This window comes from Callionymus lyra, chromosome 2, assembly GCF_982586985.1.
Source record: "Callionymus lyra chromosome 2, fCalLyr1.hap1.1, whole genome shotgun sequence".
Taxonomy (NCBI): domain Eukaryota; kingdom Metazoa; phylum Chordata; class Actinopteri; order Syngnathiformes; family Callionymidae; genus Callionymus; species Callionymus lyra.
In genome coordinates this window covers 3,698,736-3,720,015 of record NC_141819.1, presented here as the reverse complement: position 1 = coordinate 3,720,015, position 21,280 = coordinate 3,698,736, and the positions used below count along the sequence as shown (strand labels likewise).

Below are 21,280 nucleotides of genomic sequence, written 5' to 3'. Positions count from 1 at the left end.
CAGCTCTTGAAAAGTGATCCGGGGCCGACGGAGTGTCATCATGCCGGGATTATTGGCCCTCCTGCTGTGCGTCCTGGCGTCAGGGGCCCGAGGTCAAGGTAAGTGACATCATCACCTTTGACCTCTTCCTGTTGTCACGCGTGTGTTGCTGGAGCGACAGGTCGTCGATCAGAACCATGTGTCGATGCTTTGGCTTCTGCTGATCTTTGTCTTCTGGCGCTGAAAGAAAAACATCTTCATCTTTTCATCGTCTTCGTATCTTATGAACGTCTAGAGAAGGAGTTACTGTTGTTCACGTCTGGGCTGGTTGACGGTCCCTTAAACATCTTTGATTACATATGAGGACGGTCCCTTAAAGTATTAGTATTAAGAAACGCTAAATCAAATATTTAAATACATAAAAAATACCAACTTACACATGGATGGATAAAAATGTACAAGAAAACAAATTAATTCTTGAGAAAAACATGAAAGAAAATAAATATATAAGACTTTGAGAGTTTTTTGGAAGTGAATAAATAAAGTTTTATTGAATACTTCAGAAATTATAATACTAACTAAAAAACTTGCATTTCCAGAAGAAAACGCAGTGTGAATGCTGAATGTGTAAAACTGAAATTAAATTAGTATTCAAAGTAAAAAGGTGTGAAAACATTGAAATGAAGTGAAAAAGGATGAGAAGAAAATAAAGAATACAAAGGAGGAGAAGACAAAGAAGAAAGGGAAAAAAAGTAGTAGAACTTGTAGTAGAAGAAGTAGTTTTAGTGGGAGTAGAAGTAGAACTACAATTGGTTGTAAAAGTATTAGTAGTACAATTAGTAGTAAAATTAGAAGTATAAGTAGTAAAACCAGTTGTAGAATTAGTAGTAGAAGTAATAGAAGTAGTCGTAGAATAAATAGTATAAAAGTAGATGTTGAAGTATTAGTCAAATCAGTAGTAGAATTATTAGTAGAAATAGAAGTAGAATTAGAAGTAGAAGTAGGAGTACTAGTAGTAGTAGTAGTTGTAGTAATAGTAGAATTATTAGTAGAATTAGTAATAAAAGTAGATTAATAGTAAATTAGCTTAGTAGTAGATGTAGAATTAGTAAATGCAGAGGTAGAATTATTATTAGTAGAATTAGTAGTACACATAGTAGTAGTAGAAGTATTAGTAGAACTAGACAAAAGTATTTTTAAGTTAAATGAAGTTTCCAGGTGTGAGGAGATGAAAGTACCTGAGGTTCAAAGTAGAAGGAGTTGAAACATGAGTTAAAGATTCAAGTGAATGAAGAGAAAAGTGTAGAAAAAGAGGAATAGAAGAAAGAGTGGAAGAGATAAAAGAAAGATAAAACACAGCCTGCATTTCGGGAACGAGTCGAATCGATAAAAGTTGAATTGGTTATAATTGGATAAAAACTGCTGGAGGAGACGTGGAGCAAAGTTTAGGTCAGAAGAGCAACAGTGTCTCTGCCTTCAGCATTCACACAATAATACTGACAATATTAACTTTATGAACTATTGTAACTTTTGTAAAGACAAACTATGAAATAATCTCAGTGACAATAATCAAACCCAACAATTACAATGTGACCTTGACCTTCCGATTAAAGTTGATCGTCACAAAACTCCTTTTATTGTGGTTTGTACTCCTTTATTTATAGAGTAACAGGTCACGAAAACACATGACTGTGATAGTAGTCGTCAGCTGCTAGCGTTAGCTGCTAGCGTTAGCTGCTAGCGTTAGCTGCTAGTGTTAGCTAATAGCGTTAGCTTCAGAAATAGTAAATTAGTGAAATATAAACCAAGTTACAACCTTTTAAAAGTCTCCGTTTTTTTCAACCATCTTTTATTCTGAACGGCTTCTGCGTCATTTTTTCAAAATCTGTCGCGATCGTTTTAAAAAAACTGATGCTAGTGATCGATACAACATCGTTAAAGTGACAATACAGTTTTTCAAACCAAGTACAATGTACTTTGGAATTTTGGATTTGAAATAATTTTCTTTGTTTTCCGTTTCATACAAATATTGAGCAACTCCAGGTACTTCGACAAGTACGTCTAAATTTGTGTTGGTGTCTGGGTCAAGGTGACCCGAAGGCCTCAAAACAAATGTGTTTGTGGTATCCCTTGTGTTATCTCTGGGTCAAGATGGTAACCGGAAACAAATGTCTCTGTGGTATCCCTTGTGTTATCTCTGGGTCAAGATGGCCCGGAAACAAATGTGTCTGTGGTATCCCTTGTGTAATCTCTGGGTCAAGATGGCCCGGAAACAAATGTGTCTGTGGTATCCCTTGTGTAATCTCTGGGTCAAGATGGCCTGGAAACAAATGTGTCTGTGGTATCCCTTGTGTTATCTCTGGGTCAAGTTGACCCAAAGGCCCGGAAACAAATGTGTTTAAGTCACTTGTCTTGTCACCAACTGATCGGCGGCGACGAGAGTCGAGTCGTGACCTTGAGACCTGGTTCCACCTGAGCCTCAGAACAAACTAGAACCTGTAGCTTCTCCAAACGTCCTCAGGTGCCATTAAACGTGTCTCCATGGCAACCGAAGTGACGGACTGAAGGAGCCACATGATGGAAAGTAGAGGTTCAGGTGAAAGCTCTGGCTCTGAACTGTTGTCTCCACCTTTGTCTCCTTGATTCCACACATATTTTCCAGGCCGTCCGTCCGTCTGTCTTCAACATCACCTTCGTCTCCGTCCAAGTATCTTTCTGCTGCTGACCTCGAGTCACACCGAGCGTCAGGATTTACGACTTGTTTTTCCTGTTTGAAGACGAGCAGCTGTTGACGTGCACTGAGCTCAACACATCATTCTGTAGAGGGCGCTGGAGAGCAGCGTTCAAATCCTTCTTCCTTGTTGAACTCAAACTCTCCTGTCATGTAGTGAATGTTCTTCAAGACGCAGTAACTTCTCATCATGACCATGTTTTACACTTTATTACTTTATAAAGTCGCTCTGAAATCTGGACGAACGAGAGGTTACGAGAGTCTATTATGACGTAATAATGGCTTCACTCCTCCTCCAGCTGTGATCCAACTTTGTTTATACAACGAGTCCCTTGGAGGGGGAGACCATTGATGACGCGCGGTGACTTAACTCCACGTTTGACCAATCACAACAGAGTGGGCGTGGTTATTGTCAACAAGATTTCATCTCCAGAAAGTGTTTTCAGTGGGCGGAGCTACATTGAAATATGTCAATATTTAAATGAAAAGAGAGTTTTGTACAAACACACACTGATGATAAAATAGCGTCACACATCACAACAACACATACACACTTTAACACACACGCACATACACACTTTAAAACGTGTACATACAAACTTTAACATACATATACACACTTTAACACTCATGTACATACGCACTATAACACACTGGTACATACACACCATAAGACACACGCACATACAGACTTTAACACACATGCACACATACACACTTTAACACACACACGCACACTTTAACACTTCAACACACGTACATGAACACTATAACACACACATTCGTGCACACTTTAACACACAAGCAGAGACACACACACACACACTATAACACACACGTACATACACACTATAACACACACACACACTAACACACATGCACACACACATACATACTTTAACACACACATGCACACTTTAACACTTCAACACACACTATAACACAAATGCACATACACACTACAACACACACGCATAAAACATTTCAACACACACTATAACACGCACGCACATACACACTATAACACACATGAATAAAACACTTCAACACACATGCACACACACACACGCACAAACACTCTTCAACACACATGCACACACACACACAAACGCACACACACTTAAACACATATGCACACACACACACACACAAACGCACAGACACACTTAAACACACATGCACACACACACACAAAAACGCACACACACACTTAAACACACATGCACACACACACACACAAACGCACACACACACTTAAACACACATGCACACACACACACACAAACGCACACACACACTTAAACACACATGCAAACACACACACACAAACGCACACACACACTTTAACACACATGCACACACACACACAAAAACGCACACACACACTTAAACACGCATGCACACACACAAACGCACACACACACTTAAACACACATTCACACACACAAACGCACACACACACTTAAACACACATTCACACACACAAACGCACACACACACTTAAACACACATTCACACACACAAACGCACACACACACTTAAACACGCATGCACACACACAAACGCACACACACACTTAAATACACATGCACACACACACAAAAACGCACACACACACTTAAACACACATGCACACACACAAACGCACACACACACTTAAACACACATTCACACACACAAACGCACACACACACTTAAACACACATTCACACACACAAACGCACACACACACTTAAACACACATGCACACACACAAACGCACACACACACTTAAACACACATGCACACACACAAACGCACACACACACTTAAACACACATGCACACACACAAACACACACACTTTGACACATTTTCACGACAAAAAAGTCTTAACTTGGTCAAAGAAAATTGATCTGAACGAATCAATCTCAAACCAATCAGGTTCATTGATGAGTCAAATATGTGGGTGTGAGTGGTTCACTTTCCAGGGTGTCCCTCCCCCTGTCCAGTAGTCCTTCAGGAGTCTTTGGACGATCAGTGATATTTAAGTCTTGATGTGGATTAACTTTAATCTGAGCCTTAAACAAATAATGTTGTTGAAGGAACTTTTACTTTTCTCTTCCCTGGTGAGAAACTGGATCTGTGTGTGTGTGTGTGTGTGTGTGTGTGTGTGTGTGTGTGTGTGTGAGCCAGTGATCGAAGCAGCAGCTTCACAGTGTTTATGTGTGCGAGCAACTGCACTTTCTTCTCCTCCTTCTCCTCCTTCTCTTCCTTCTCTTCCTTCTCTGTTCTCTGCTTCTCCAGATGTCGACACTGTTGTCTCGCCAGAGCAAGTTAAAGATGACGATCAAAGTCCATTAACGTGGTTCGATTATTTATTTATGTTTGTGCGACGACACAGTTGTGTTGCTGCTCTTTCTTCATGTTCGCACACCTTCATTAATGTTCGGACACCTTCATTAATGTTCACACAAATCATTAATGTTCACACACCTTCATTAATGTTCACACATGTTCACACACCTTCACTATTGTTCGCACACCTTCATTAATGTTCGCACACCTTCATTAATGTTCGCACACCTTCATTAATGTTCACACAAATCATTAATGTTCACACACCTTCATTAATGTTCACACATGTTCACACACCTTCACTATTGTTCGCACACCTTCATTAATGTTCGCACACCTTCATTAATGTTCACACAAATCATTAATGTTCACACACCTTCATTAATGTTCACACATGTTCACACACCTTCACTATTGTTCGCACACCTTCATTAATGTTCACACACCTTCATTAATGTTCACACATGTTCACACACCTTCACTATTGTTCGCACACCTTCATTAATGTTCACACACCTTCATTAATGTTCGCACACCTTCATTAATGTTCGCACACCTTCATTAATGTTCGCACACCTTCATTAATGTTCCCACACCTTCATTAATGTTCGCACACCTTCATTAATGTTCGCACACCTTCATTAATGTTCACACACCTTCATTAATGTTCGCACACCTTCATTAATGTTCACACACCTTCATTAATGTTCACACACCTTCATTAATGTTCGCACACCTTCGTTAATGTTCACACACCTTCATTAATGTTCGCACACCTTCGTTAATGTTCACACACCTTCATTAATGTTCACACACCTTCATTAATGTCTTCCTCATATGTTGTGCGTCGACGACCATCGTTCAGAGTCTGATGAGCTGCAGATGTTAACACGTGTGTTATCAGACGCACACCTCGACCGTAGAGCCAGCACATAAACACAAGTGTGTGTGTGTGACGCAAATACATCTTCACCTTCACACACAAACACAGTCAGACACACACTAACACACTCAGAAACACACTCAGACACACACAAACACACTCAGATACACACAAACATTCAGATCAAACCGATACACACAAACACACTAAGATACACAGAAACACACTCAGATACACACAAACACACTTTGATACACACAAGCACACTCAGATACACACAAACACACAGACCAAACAGATACACACAAACACACTTAGATACACACAAACAAATTCAGATATACACAAACTCACTTTGATACACACAAACACACAGACCAAACAGATACACACAAACGCACTTAGATACACACAAACACACAGACCAAACAGACATAGACAAACACACTCAGATACACACAAACACACAGACCAAACAGCTACACACAAACGCACTTAGATACACACAAACACACAGACCAAACAGATACACACAAACGCACTTAGATACACACAAACACACAGACCAAACAGACATAGACAAACACACTTACATACACACAAACACACAGACAAAACAGATACAAACAAACACACTTAGACACACACAAACACACAGACCAAACAGACACACACAAACATACTTAGATACACACAAACACACAGACCAAACAGACACACACAGACACACACATGCAACACAAATGGATCAGTGGTGATGATCGTGGACTGACAGGTCCATCTCTAGACCCTCCTGGTTCCAGGTCCCTCTGTCCGAGTCCGAGAGGACACCCACTCACAGAGAGAACCTCTCCAGGTCCGAAGGCCACCCACTCGTTGAGAGAACCTCTCCGGGTCCGAGGACACCCACTCGTTGAGAGAACCTCTCCGGGTCCGAGGACACCCACTCGTTGAGAGAACCTCTCCGGGTCCGAGGACACCCACTCGTTGAGAGAACCTCTCCGGGTCCGAGGACACCCACTCGTTGAGAGAACCTCTCCGGGGGTCCGAGGACACCCACTCGTTGAGAGAATCTCTCCGGGTCCGAGGACACCCACTCGTTGAGAGAACCTCTCCAGGTCCGAAGGCCACCCACTCGTTGAGAGAACCTCTCCGGGTCCGAGGACACCCACTCGTTGAGAGAACCTCTCCGGGTCCGAGGACACCCACTCTCAGAGAGAGAACCTCTCCGGGTCCGAGGACACCCACTCGCAGAGAGAACCTCTCCGGTTCCGAGGACACCCACTCACCGAGAGAACCTCTCCGGGTCCGAGGACACCCACTCGTGGGGAGAACCTCTCCTGGTCCGAGGACACCCATTCGCCGAGAGAACCTCTCCGGGTCTGAGGACACCCACTCGCTGAGAGAACCTCTCCGGGTCCGTGGACACCCACTCGAGGAGATAACCTCTCCGGGTCCGAGGACACCCACTCGAGGAGATAACCTCTCCGGGTCCGAGGACACCCACTCGCCGAGAGAACCTCTCCAGGTACGAGGACACCCACTCGCAGAGAGAACCTCTCCCTGTCCGAGGACACCCACTCGTTGAGAGAACCTCTCCGGGTCCGAGGACACCCACTCGCCGAGAGAACCTCTCCAGGTACGAGGACACCCACTCACCGAGAGAACCTCTCTGGGTCCGAGGACACCCACTCGTGGGGAGAACCTCTCCTGGTCCGAGGACACCCATTCGCCGAGAGAACCTCTCTGGGTCCGAGGACACCCACTCGAGGAGATAACCTCTCCGGGTCCGAGGACACCCACTCGCCGAGAGAACCTCTCCAGGTACGAGGACACCCACTCGCAGAGAGAACCTCTCTGGGTCCGAGGACACCCACTCGTTGAGAGAACCTCTCCGGGTCCGAGGACACCCACTCGCAGAGAGAACCTCTCCGGGTCAGAGGACACCCACTCGCAGAGAGAACCTCTCCGGGTCCGAGGACACCCACCCGTTGAGAGAACCTCTCCGGGTCCAAGGACACCCACTCTCAGAGAGAACCTCTCCGGGTCCGAGGACACCCACTCGTTGAAAGAACCTCTCTGGGTCCGAGGACACCCACTCGCCGAGAGAACCTCTCCGTGTCCGAGGACACCCACTCGTGGGGAGAACCTCTCCGGGTCCGAGGACACCCACTCGCCGAGAGAACCTCTCCGTGTCCGAGGACACCCACTCGTGGGGAGAACCTCTCCGGGTCCGAGGACACCCACTCGCCGAGAGAACCTCTCCGTGTCCGAGGACACCCACTCGTGGGGAGAACCTCTCCGGGTCCGAGGACACCCACTCGCCGAGAGAACCTCTCCGTGTCCGAGGACACCCACTCGTGGGGAGAACCTCTCCGGGTCCGAGGACACCCACTCGCAGAGAGAGAACCTCTTGGGGTCCGAAGACACACACTCGCCGAGAGAACCTCTCCAGGTACGAGGACACCCACTCGCAGAGAGAACCTCTCCGGGTCCGAGGACACCCACTCGTTGGAGAGAACCTCTCCGGGTCCGAGGACACCCACTCGACGAGGGAACCTCTCCAGGTACGAGGACAACCACTCGCAGAGAGAACCTCTCCGGGTCCGAGGACACCCACTCGCCGAGAGAACCTCTCCGGGTCCGAGGACACCCACTCACCGAGAGAACCTCTCCGGGTCCGAGGACACTCACTCGTGGGGAGAACCTCTCCTGGTCCGAGGACACCCATTCGCCGAGAGAACCTCTCCGTGTCCGAGGACACCCACTCGTGGGGAGAACCTCTCCGGGTCCGAGGACACCCACTCGCAGAGAGAGAACCTCTTGGGGTCCGAAGACACCAACTCGTTGAGAGAACCTCTCCGAGTCCGTGGAAACCCACTCGAGAAGAGAACCTCTCCGGGTCTGAGGACACCCACTCACAGAGAGAGAACCTCTCCGGGTCTGTGGACACCCATTCGCCGAGAGAACCTCTCTGGGTCCGAGGACACCCACTTGAGGAAGGAACCTCTCCGGGTACCAGGACACCCACTCGCCGAGAGAACCTCTCCGGGTCCGTGGACACCCATTCGCCGAGAGAACCTCTCCGGGTCCGAGGACACCCACTCGTTGAGAGAACCTCTCCGGGTCCGAGGACACCCACTCGACGAGAGAACCCCTCCAGGTACGAGGACAACCACTCACCGAGAGAACCTCTCCGGGTCCGAGGACACTCACTCGTGGGGAGAACCTCTCCGGGTCCGAGGACACTCACTCGTGGGGAGAACCTCTCCTGGTCCGAGGACACCCATTCGCCGAGAGAACCTCTCCGTGTCCGAGGACACCCACTCGCAGAGAGAGAACCTCTTGGGGTCCGAAGACACCAACTCGTTGAGAGAACCTCTCCGAGTCCGTGGAAACCCACTCGAGAAGAGAACCTCTCCGGGTCTGAGGACACCCACTCACAGAGAGAGAACCTCTCCGGGTCTGTGGACACCCATTCGCCGAGAGAACCTCTCTGGGTCCGAGGACACCCACTCGCAGAGAGAACTTCTCCGGGTCCGAGGACACCCACTCGCCGAGAGAACCTCTCCAGGTACGAGGACACCCACTCGCCGAGAGAACCTCTCGGGGCCTCAAATCAACCTCTGGCGGTGGATCACAGATCCGACTCTAATGGCTTCCAGTCAAGTTCCACATTTCCTTAATCCCGTCCACTTCCCTACAAATCCCTCGTCCTCGAGTCCGTCAGACTCGGGTCTGATCTGACGGTTTATGACGGAGACGCATTAGAGTCTCTGGTGCAGGTTCTGCCAAGAGGTCTTTAAACTGGAAACTGAAAAGACTCATAACTCAATAACTGTTTTTCCGAACCACTCAATGTCGGTCGAAGTCACTCACGCATGGAAAGTTCAGTCCGAGTCATGTGACCAACAATATTTCTATTCATTCAGTAGCAGCTTTGATCTCCAGGAACACCTGACCATGGATCCCTGTTGCTGTAGGAAAATATTGATGGAACTAAATATGGAGATATTGTTGTTCATGATACTGTAGTAATATCAATAACTTAAATAAATACTATAAATAACTAATTTTAGTTTAAAGTTATTTCATTCCTTCCTGAGTTCACCAGCGCCTGTTGCTCTCACAGCAGCCTCGTCATGCAATCACCAGCTCGGCAGTGAAGCACAGACACACATAAACACACTCAGACACACTCAGATACACACAAACACACTCAAATACACACAAACACACTGAGATACACACAAACACATTCAGATACTAACAAACACACTCAGATACACACAAACACATTCAGATACACACAAACACATTCAGATACTAACAAACACACTCAGACACACACAAACACATTCAGATACACACAAACACACTCAGATACACACAAACACATTCAGATACACACAAACACACTCAGATACACACAAACATGTTCAGATACACACAAACACATTCAGATACACACAAACACACTCAGATACACACAAACACACTCAGATACACACAAACACATACACACCCCGATACACACACACTCAGACACACACAAACACACTCAGACACACAAACACGTTCAGATACACACAAACACATTCAGATACACACAAACACACTCAGATACACACAAACACACTCAGATACACACACACACAAACACACTCAGACACACACAAACATACTCATACACACACAAACACACTCAGAAACACATAAACACTCTCAGACATACACAAACACATTCAGATACACACAAACACACTCAGATACACACAAACACACTCAGATACACACAAACACAAACACACCCCGATACACACACACTCAGACACACACAAACACACTCAGACACACAAACACGTTCAGATACACACAAACACATTCAGATACACACAAACACACTCAGATACACACAAACACACTCAGATACACACACACACAAACACACTCAGACACACACACAAACATACTCATACACACACAAACACACTCAGAAACACATAAACACTCTCAGACATACACAAACACATTCAGATACACACAAACACACTCAGATACACACAAACACACTCAGATACACACAAACACATACACACCCCGATACACACACACTCAGACACACACAAACACACTCAGACACACAAACACGTTCAGATACACACAAACACATTCAGATACACACAAACACACTCAGATACACACAAACACACTCAGATACACACACACACAAACACACTCAGACACACACAAACATACTCATACACACACAAACACACTCAGAAACACATAAACACTCTCAGACATACACAAACACATTCAGATACACACAAACACACTCAGATACACACAAACACACTCAGATACACACAAACACAAACACACCCCGATACACACACACTCAGACACACACAAACACACTCAGACACACAAACACGTTCAGATACACACAAACACATTCAGATACACACAAACACACTCAGATACACACAAACACACTCAGATACACACACACACAAACACACTCAGACACACACACAAACATACTCATACACACACAAACACACTCAGAAACACATAAACACTCTCAGACATACACAAACACATTCAGATACACACAAACACACACATACAGAAACACAAACACAGAGACTAACACACACAGACACACACACACATAGACAGCCGAAAACACACTAAGACACACACACACAGACCAAAAAGACATTTTATTTTAAAGTTATTTGATTCCTTCCTGAGCTCCAGAGCGCCTGTTGCTCTCACCACAGCTGCAGCTCGTCATGCAATCACCACCTCAGCAGTGGAGCTTGAAGCCACCTCTGCTGCAGCAACAGGCGCCAGATTATGATCGTCACTCCTTGTCTCCTGGTGCTTTTTCTTCGCCCGACTTGTGGTTTCGCTTTGAGTTGTTTTGCACTTGGGTCCTATAGTGTGTCCCATATTTATAGTATCCATGGTTAATATATAAATATATAAATATATAAATATATAAATATATAAATATATATATATATACAGTATATATATATATATATATATATACTGTATATATACAGTATATTTATATAATATCTGCGATTTCAGACACAGGACTGACGTCCGAAGACACTTGAAAATGAATCAAATTGCATTTAAATTTAAATTATTTTCAACATAATTACCCCAAAATAAAATGCAGATTAATAGGTTTCACTTTTTCATGACCTCATCAGACGTGATTTGCAGTGAAAAAGTATTTTCTAAACCGACCCAATCATTCCTGACAGTGGCTCATTTAAAACACGTTTATTCCCTTTTTCTTCACGACTACGTCGCTGGAGCCGTGATGTCGACCTCATGACCTCCATTAACCTAAATGTGTCGTTCAAGGGTTAATCTCGAGGGTCAACGTGAAGCTAGGGAATCTAAAATAAGAAGGTCACCTGTCACATGGTGTCTTCAGTCCAAATAACAACATGACATGTGGAGAAACCAAGGATCCTGGAGCTAAATGTTAGACACGCAGGTGCTTCTGTCTGGACTATTGCAATGGTTTATTTTATGTCTAAACAAGAAGGATCTTGTCTCGGATCTACTGATGGTTCCTGAACTTCCGGACCAGAGGAGAGAAATCCTCCTGACTCCTTCAAGAAACATCTGTGTTTGATGATCTACTGACTCCTTCAAGAAACATCTGTGTTTGATGATCTACTGACTCCTTCAAGAAACATCTGTGTTTGATGATCTACTGACTCCTTCAAGAAACATCTGTGTTTGATGATCTACTGACTCCTTCAAGAAACATCTGTGTTTGATGATCTACTGACTCCTTCAAGAATCATCTGTGTTTGATGATCTACTGACTCCTTCAAGAAACATCTGTGTTTGATGATCTACTGACTCCTTCAAGAAACATGTGTGTTTGATGATCTACTGACTCCTTCAAGAAACATCTGTGTTTGATGATCTACTGACTCCTTCAAGAAACATCTGTGTTTGATGATCTACTGACTCCTTCAAGAAACATCTGTGTTTGATGATCTACTGACTCCTTCAAGAAACATCTGTGTTTGATGATCTACTGACTCCTTCAAGAAACATCTGTGTTTGATGATCTACTGACTCCTTCAAGAAACATCTGTGTTTGATGATCTACTGACTCCTTCAAGAAACATCTGTGTTTGATGATCTACTGACTCCTTCAAGAAACATCTGTGTTTGATGATCTACTGACTCCTTCAAGAAACATCTGTGTTTGATGATCTACTGACTCCTTCAAGAAACATCTGTGTTTGATGATCTACTGACTCCTTCAAGAAACATCTGTGTTTGATGATCTACTGACTCCTTCAAGAAACATCTGTGTGTCGTGTTCATGGTCTCAGTGTGTCGTGTTCATGGTCTCAGTGTGTCGTGTTCATGGTCTCAGTGTGTCGTGTTCATGGTCTCAGTGTGTCGTGTTCTTGGTCTCAGTGTGTCGTGTTCATGGTCTCAGTGTGTCGTGTTCATGGTCTCAGTGTGTCGTGTTCATGGTCTCAGTGTGTTGTGTTCATGGTCTCAGTGTGTCGTGTTCTTGGTCTCAGTGTGTCGTGTTCATGGTCTCAGTGTGTCGTGTTCATGGTCTCAGTGTGTCGTGTTCATGGTCTCAGTGTGTCGTGTTCATGGTCTAAGTGTGTCGTGTTCATGGTCTAAGTGTGTCGTGTTCATGGTCTCAGTGTGTCGTGTTCATGGTCTCAGTGTGTCGTGTTCATGGTCTCAGTGTGTCGTGTTCATGGTCTAAGTGTGTCGTGTTCATGGTCTCAGTGTGTCGTGTTCATGGTCTCAGTGTGTCGTGTTCATGGTCTCAGTGTGTCGTGTTCATGGTCTAAGTGTGTCGTGTTCATGGTCTCAGTGTGTCGTGTTCATGGTCTCAGTGTGTCGTGTTCATGGTCTCAGTGTGTCGTGTTCATGGTCTCAGTGTGTCGTGTTCATGGTCTCAGTGTGTCGTGTTCATGGTCTCAGTGTGTCGTGTTCTTGGTCTTAGTGTGTCGTGTTCATGGTCTCAGTGTGTCGTGTTCTTGGTCTCAGTGTGTCGTGTTCATGGTCTCAGTGTGTCGTGTTCATGGTCTCAGTGTGTCGTGTTCATGGTCTCAGTGTGTCGTGTTCATGGTCTCAGTGTGTCGTGTTCATGGTCTCAGTGTGTCGTGTTCATGGTCTCAGTGTGTCGTGTTCATGGTCTCAGTGTGTCGTGTTCTTGGTCTCAGTGTGTCGTGTTCATGGTCTCAGTGTGTCGTGTTCATGGTCTCAGTGTGTCGTGTTCATGGTCTCAGTGTGTTGTGTTCATGGTCTCAGTGTGTCGTGTTCTTGGTCTCAGTGTGTCGTGTTCATGGTCTCAGTGTGTCGTGTTCATGGTCTCAGTGTGTCGTGTTCATGGTCTCAGTGTGTCGTGTTCATGGTCTCAGTGTGTCGTGTTCATGGTCTCAGTGTGTCGTGTTCATGGTCTCAGTGTGTCGTGTTCATGGTCTCAGTGTGTCGTGTTCTTGGTCTCAGTGTGTCGTGTTCATGGTCTCAGTGTGTCGTGTTCATGGTCTCAGTGTGTCGTGTTCATGGTCTCAGTGTGTCGTGTTCTTGGTCTCAGTGTGTCGTGTTCATGGTCTCAGTGTGTCGTGTTCATGGTCTCAGTGTGTCGTGTTCATGGTCTCAGTGTGTCGTGTTCTTGGTCTCAGTGTGTCGTGTTCATGGTCTCAGTGTGTCGTGTTCATGGTCTCAGTGTGTCGTGTTCATGGTCTCAGTGTGTTGTGTTCTTGGTCTCAGTGTGTCGTGTTCATGGTCTCAGTGTGTCGTGTTCATGGTCTCAGTGTGTCGTGTTCATGGTCTCAGTGTGTCGTGTTCTTGGTCTCAGTGTGTCGTGTTCATGGTCTCAGTGTGTCGTGTTCATGGTCTCAGTGTGTCGTGTTCTTGGTCTCAGTGTGTCGTGTTCATGGTCTCAGTGTGTCGTGTTCATGGTCTCAGTGTGTCGTGTTCATGGTCTCAGTGTGTCGTGTTCATGGTCTCAGTGTGTCGTGTTCATGGTCTCAGTGTGTCGTGTTCATGGTCTCAGTGTGTCGTGTTCATGGTCTCAGTGTGTCGTGTTCTTGGTCTCAGTGTGTTGTGTTCTTGGTCTCAGTGTGTCGTGTTCTTGGTCTCAGTGTGTCGTGTTCATGGTCTCAGTGTGTCGTGTTCATGGTCTCAGTGTGTCGTGTTCATGGTCTCAGTGTCGTGTTCATGGTCTCAGTGTGTCGTGTTCATGGTCTCAGTGTGTCGTGTTCATGGTCTCAGTGTGTCGTGTTCATGGTCTCAGTGTGTCGTGTTCATGGTCTCAGTGTGTCGTGTTCATGGTCTCAGTGTGTCGTGTTCATGGTCTCAGTGTGTTGTGTTCATGGTCTCAGGTGTTTGAAGGACAAACTGACCCAGACTCAGGGATACTTCAGGCACTTCAGAGGAAATAGTAAATTCTAACCTTGTTACTTTCGCAGGTGGATCTTGTTTCAAGAGCGTCTTCTCGATCAGGGTCTTCAGCTCCGGCGGCTCCGATAAAATCCCTCGGCTCTGAACGTTCATAAAGTGTGAACCTGCGGCTCAGAGCTGCAGGTGAACTTTGACCCGAGGTCATGACCCCATATGTTCCCTGCATCGCAGCTGTTCCCTGTTTAGCTTCCAGTGCGTCAGAAACATGTTTATGGAACATGTTTATTCTTTGTCTTTGATCTTCAGAGATGAGTGACAGGTGTCAGGTTGAGCACTTAACAACAATAATAGAACACACTGTCAATCTAGCTTTAGTGTGTAGTTGTGTAGATGTTGAAACATTGATGACTTGACTTTGAATTTTTCATGTTTAAGATTTTTTTATTAACAACTTATTTTATTTAACTTTTCTATTATTGTGTGTTTTTATTTTATTCATCGTTGTGAAGGTTCGTATCGTGTGTGTCTCATGCGTGTCTCGTGTGTGTATTGTGTGTGTATCATGTGTGTATCATGTGTGTATCATGTGTGTATCATGTGTGTCTCGTGCATGTATTGTGCATGTATTGTGTGTGTATCATGTGTGTATCATGTGTGTCTCGTGCATGTATTGTGTGTGTATTGTGTGTGTATCATGTGTGTCTCGTGTGTGTCTCGTGTGTGTATTGTGTGTGTATCATGTTTGTATCATGTGTGTCTCGTGCATGTATTGTGCATGAATTGTGTGTGTATCATGTGTGTCTCGTGTGTGTATTGTGTGTGTATCATGTGTGTATCATGTGTGTATCATGTGTGTCTCGTGCATGTATTGTGCATGTATTGTGTGTGTATCATGTGTGTCTCGTGTGTGTCTCGTGTGTGTATTGTGTGTGTATCCTGTGTGTATCATGTGTGTATCATGTGTGTCTCGTGTGTGTCTCGTGTGTGTATTGTGTGTGTATCATGTGTGTATCATGTGTGTATCATGTGTGTGTCATGTGTGTCTCGTGCATGTATTGTGCATGTATTGTGTGTGTATCATGTGTGTCTCGTGTGTGTCTCGTGTGTGTATTGTGTGTGTATCATGTGTGTATCATGTGTGTCTTGTGCATGTATTGTGTGTGTATCATGTGTGTCTCGTGTGTGTCTCGTGTGTGTATTGTGTGTGTATCATGTGTGTCATGTGTGTATTGTGTGTGTATCGTGCGTATTGTGTGTGTGTTGCGTGTTTCTTGTGTGTGTCTTGCGAGTGTATTCTGTGTGTCTCAAGTGTTAATCGTGTGTGTATCGTGTATCAAAACACTGTACAGTGAGCTATGGCGAGGAAAAACTTCCTTTTAGAAGGCAGAAACCTCAAGCAGAACCAGACTCATTGTTGACGGCCTGCCGCTTTGACCGGCTGGGAGGAAGGATGGGGGGGTAGACAGATGGATAAGGAGAGGAGTGAGGGAAATTATAGTGAGAAAAAAAAGAGGAGAGTGTAGGAGAGTCCATGGAGGTGCTGGAGAGAACTCGGGATCTGATGACGTGGTGAAGATCCTGGATCAGCAGCAGCTCTGGTGGTCCTGGGGCTCCTGAGAGAAATAAAAAGGTGTTTAAACTGCACAGGTGATGAATGTAATGCAGAAAAGAAGGATATACAGAGCTGGTGTCTAAAACTCCTCCAGCATTCTCAGCCTATAGCAGCTAAGATAAACAGTTAAGTTAGTTATAGCAGCTAAGATAAACAGTTAAGTTAGTTATAGCAGCTAAGATAAACAGTTAAGTTAGTTATAGCAGCTAAGATAAACAGTTAAGTTAGTTATAGCAGCTAAGATAAACAGTTAAGTTAGTTATAGCAGCTAAGATAAACAGTTAAGTTAGTTATAGCAGCTAAGATAAACAGTTAAGTTAGTTATAGCAGCTAAGATAAACAGTTAAGTTAGTTATAGCAGCTAAGATAAACAGTTAAGTTAGTTATAGCAGCTAAGATAAACAGTTAAGTTAGTTATAGCAGCTAAGATAAACTGTTAAGTTAGTTATAGCAGCTAAGATAAACAGTTAAGTTAGTTATAGCAGCTAAGATAAACAGTTAAGTTAGTTATAGCAGCTAAGATAAACAGTTAAGTTAGTTATAGCAGCTAAGATAAACAGTTAAGTTAGTTATAGCAGCTAAGATAAACAGTTAAGTTAGTTATAGCAGCTAAGATAAACAGTTAAGTTAGTTATAGCAGCTAAGATAAACTGTTAAGTTAGTTATAGCAGCTAAGATAAACAGTTAAGTTAGTTATAGCAGCTAAAGATAAACAGTTAAGTTAGTTATAGCAGCTAAAGATAAACAGTTAAGTTAGTTATAGCAGCTAAGATAAACAGTTAAGTTAGTTATAGCAGCTAAGATAAACAGTTAAGTTAGTTATAGCAGCTAAGATAAACAGTTAAGTTAGTTATAGCAGCTAAGATAAACAGTTAAGTTAGTTATAGCAGCTAAGATAAACTGTTAAGTTAGTTATAGCAGCTAAGATAAACAGTTAAGTTAGTTATAGCAGCTAAAGATAAACAGTTAAGTTAGTTATAGCAGCTAAAGATAAACAGTTAAGTTAGTTATAGCAGCTAAGATAAACAGTTAAGTTAGTTATAGCAGCTAAGATAAACAGTTAAGTTAGTTAAAGCAGCTAAGATAAACAGTTAAGTTAGTTATAGCATCTAAAGATAAACAGTTAAGTTAGTTATAGCAGCTAAGATAAACAGTTAAGTTAGTTATAGCAGCTAAGATAAACAGTTAAGTTAGTTATAGCAGCTAAGATAAACAGTTAAGTTAGTTATAGCAGCTAAGATAAACAGTTAAGTTAGTTAAAGCAGCTAAGATAAACAGTTAAGTTAGTTATAGCATCTAAAGATAAACAGTTAAGTTAGTTATAGCAGCTAAGATAAACAGTTAAGTTAGTTATAGCAGCTAAGATAAACAGTTAAGTTAGTTATAGCAGCTAAGATAAACAGTTAAGTTAGTTAAAGCAGCTAAGATAAACAGTTAAGTTAGTTATAGCATCTAAAGATAAACAGTTAAGTTAGTTATAGCAGCTAAGATAAACAGTTAAGTTAGTTATAGCAGCTAAGATAAACAGTTAAGTTAGTTATAGCAGCTAAGATAAACAGTTAAGTTAGTTAAAGCAGCTAAGATAAACAGTTAAGTTAGTTATAGCATCTAAAGATAAACAGTTAAGTTAGTTATAGCAGCTAAGATAAACAGTTAAGTTAGTTATAGCAGCTGATAAACAGTTAAGTTAGTTATAGCAGCTAAGATAAACAGTTAAGTTAGTTATAGCAGCTAAGATAAACAGTTAAGTTAGTTATAGCAGCTAAAGATAAACAGTTAAGTTAGTTATAGCAGCTAAAGATAAACAGTTTAGTTAGTTATAGCAGCTAAAGATAAACAGTTAAGTTAGTTATAGCAGCTAAGATAAACAGTTAAGTTAGTTATAGCAGCTAAAGATAAACAGTTAAGTTAGTTATAGCAGCTAAAGATAAACAGTTAAGTTAGTTATAGCAGCTAAAGATAAACAGTTAAGTTAGTTATAGCAGCTAAGATAAACAGTTAAGTTAGTTATAGCAGCTAAAGATAAACAGTTAAGTTAGTTATAGCAGCTAAAGATAAACAGTTAAGTTAGTTATAGCAGCTAAGATAAACAGTTAAGTTAGTTATAGCAGCTAAATGTAAACAGTTTAGTTAGTTATAGCAGCTAAAGATAAACAGTTAAGCTAGTTATAGCAGCTAAGATAAACAGTTAAGTTAGTTATAGCAGCTAAAGATAAACAGTTTAGTTAGTTAGAGGCTTTATGGAAAAGTAAGGTTTTAAGATTGTTTTTCAACATAGAGAGGGTGTCTGCCCTCCGGACTGAAGCCTGTAGTTGGTTCCACAGCAGAGGGGCTTGAAAACTGAAGGCCCTGGCTCCAAATCTACATTTAGAGATTTGTGGTTTAACTAATAGATCAGAGTTTAAGGATCGTAAGGTCCTAGGTTGGTAAATTTGGATTAAATCTTTAATGTATGTTGATGCTAGACCATGTAAGGCTTTATAGGTTAAGAGAAGGATTTTAAATTGTATCTAAATTCTACAGGAAGCCAATGTAGGGAAGACAGTACAGGTGTGTTCGCGCCTCTTAGTCTTAGTCAGGACACGAGCTGCAGGTGAATGAGCTGAAGACTTCTGAGAGATTTTTTTGAACATCCTGACAGAAGAGACTTACAATAGTCCAGCCTGGAGGTTACAAAAGCATGGAGGAGCTTCTCAGCATCTAAAGGAAGGAAGTGCCTGATTTTTGAAATGTTACGAAGGTGGAAGTAAGCAGTCCTTGATATTTATTTATGTGTGAGTTAAATGACTCGTCAAAGCAGACACTGATTCTTTACAGTGGAGAGTTTAATGTGTGTGTATCATGTGTGTCTCGTGTGTGTCTTTTGTGTTTATTGTGTGTGTATCATGTGTGTCTCGTGTGTGTCTCGTGTGTTTATTGTGTGTGTATCATGTGTGTCTCGTGTGTGTCTCGTGTGTTTATTGTGTGTGTATCATGTGTGTCTCGTGTGTGTCTCGTGTGTTTATTGTGTGTGTATCATGTGTGTCTCGTGTGTGTCTCGTGTGTTTATTGTGTGTGTATCATGTGTGTCTCGTGTGTGTCTCGTGTGTTTATTGTGTGTGTATCATGTGTGTCTCGTGTGTGTCTCGTGTGTTTATTGTGTGTGTATCATGTGTGTCTCGTGTGTGTCTCGTGTGTTTATTGTGTGTGTATCATGTGTGTCTCGTGTGTGTCTCGTGTGTTTATTGTGTGTGTATCATATGTGTCTCGTGTGTGTCTCGTATGTTTATTGTGTGTGTATCATGTGTGTCTCGTGTGTGTCTCGTGTGTTTATTGTGTGTGTATCATGTGTGTCTCGTGTGTGTCTCGTGTGTTTATTGTGTGTGTATCATGTGTGTCTCGTGTGTGTCTCGTGTGTTTATTGTGTGTGTATCATGTGTGTCTCGTGTGTGTCTCGTGTGTTTATTGTGTGTGTATCATGTGTGTCTCGTGTGTGTCTCGTGTGTTTATTGTGTGTGTATCATGTGTGTCTCGTGTGTGTCTCGTGTGTTTATTGTGTGTGTATCATGTGTGTCTCGTGTGTGTCTCGTGTGTTTATTGTGTGTGTATCATGTGTGTCTCGTGTGTGTCTCGTGTGTTTATTGTGTGTGTATCATGTGTGTCTCGTGTGTGTCTCGTGTGTTTATTGTGTGTGTATCATGTGTGTCTCGTGTGTGTCTCGTGTGTTTATTGTGTGTGTATCATATGTGTCTCGTGTGTGTCTCGTATGTTTATTGTGTGTGTATCATGTGTGTCTCGTGTGTGTCTCGTGTGTTTATTGTGTGTGTATCATGTGTGTCTCGTGTGTGTCTCGTGTGTTTATTGTGTGTGTATCATGTGTGTCTCGTGTGTGTCTCGTGTGTTTATTGTGTGTGTATCATGTGTGTCTCGTGTGTGTCTCGTGTGTTTATTGTGTGTGTATCATGTGTGTCTCGTGTGTGTCTCGTGTGTTTATTGTGTGTGTATCATGTGTGTCTCGTGTGTGTCTCGTGTGTTTAATGTGTGTGTATCATGTGTGTCTCGTGTGTGTCTCGTGTGTTTATTGTGTGTGTATCATGTGTGTCTCGTGTGTGTCTCGTGTGTTTATTGTGTGTCTATCATGTGTGTCTCGTGTGTGTCTTGTGTGTTTATTGTGTGTGTATCATGTGTGTCTCGTGTGTGTCTCGTGTGTTTATTGTGTGTGTATCATGTGTGTCTCGTGTGTGTCTCGTGTGTTTATTGTGTGTGTATCATGTGTGTCTCGTGTGTGTCTCGTGTGTTTATTGTGTGTGTATCATGTGTGTCTCGTGTGTATA

At 43.1% G+C, this 21,280-nt stretch overlaps 1 protein-coding gene across 1 annotated transcript in view; it reads left to right on the top strand.

Annotated features, from left to right (window-relative positions):
- The window catches only part of cilp2 (cartilage intermediate layer protein 2), a 40,931-nt gene continuing 19,651 nt past the window's right edge, over window positions 1–21,280 (top strand). Inside the window, exon 1 of the mRNA XM_087783265.1 lies at window positions 1–98. Coding sequence (XP_087639391.1) covers window positions 41–98 — 58 coding nt within the window. The 5' untranslated portion in view covers window positions 1–40. The remainder of the gene's footprint in view (window positions 99–21,280) is intronic.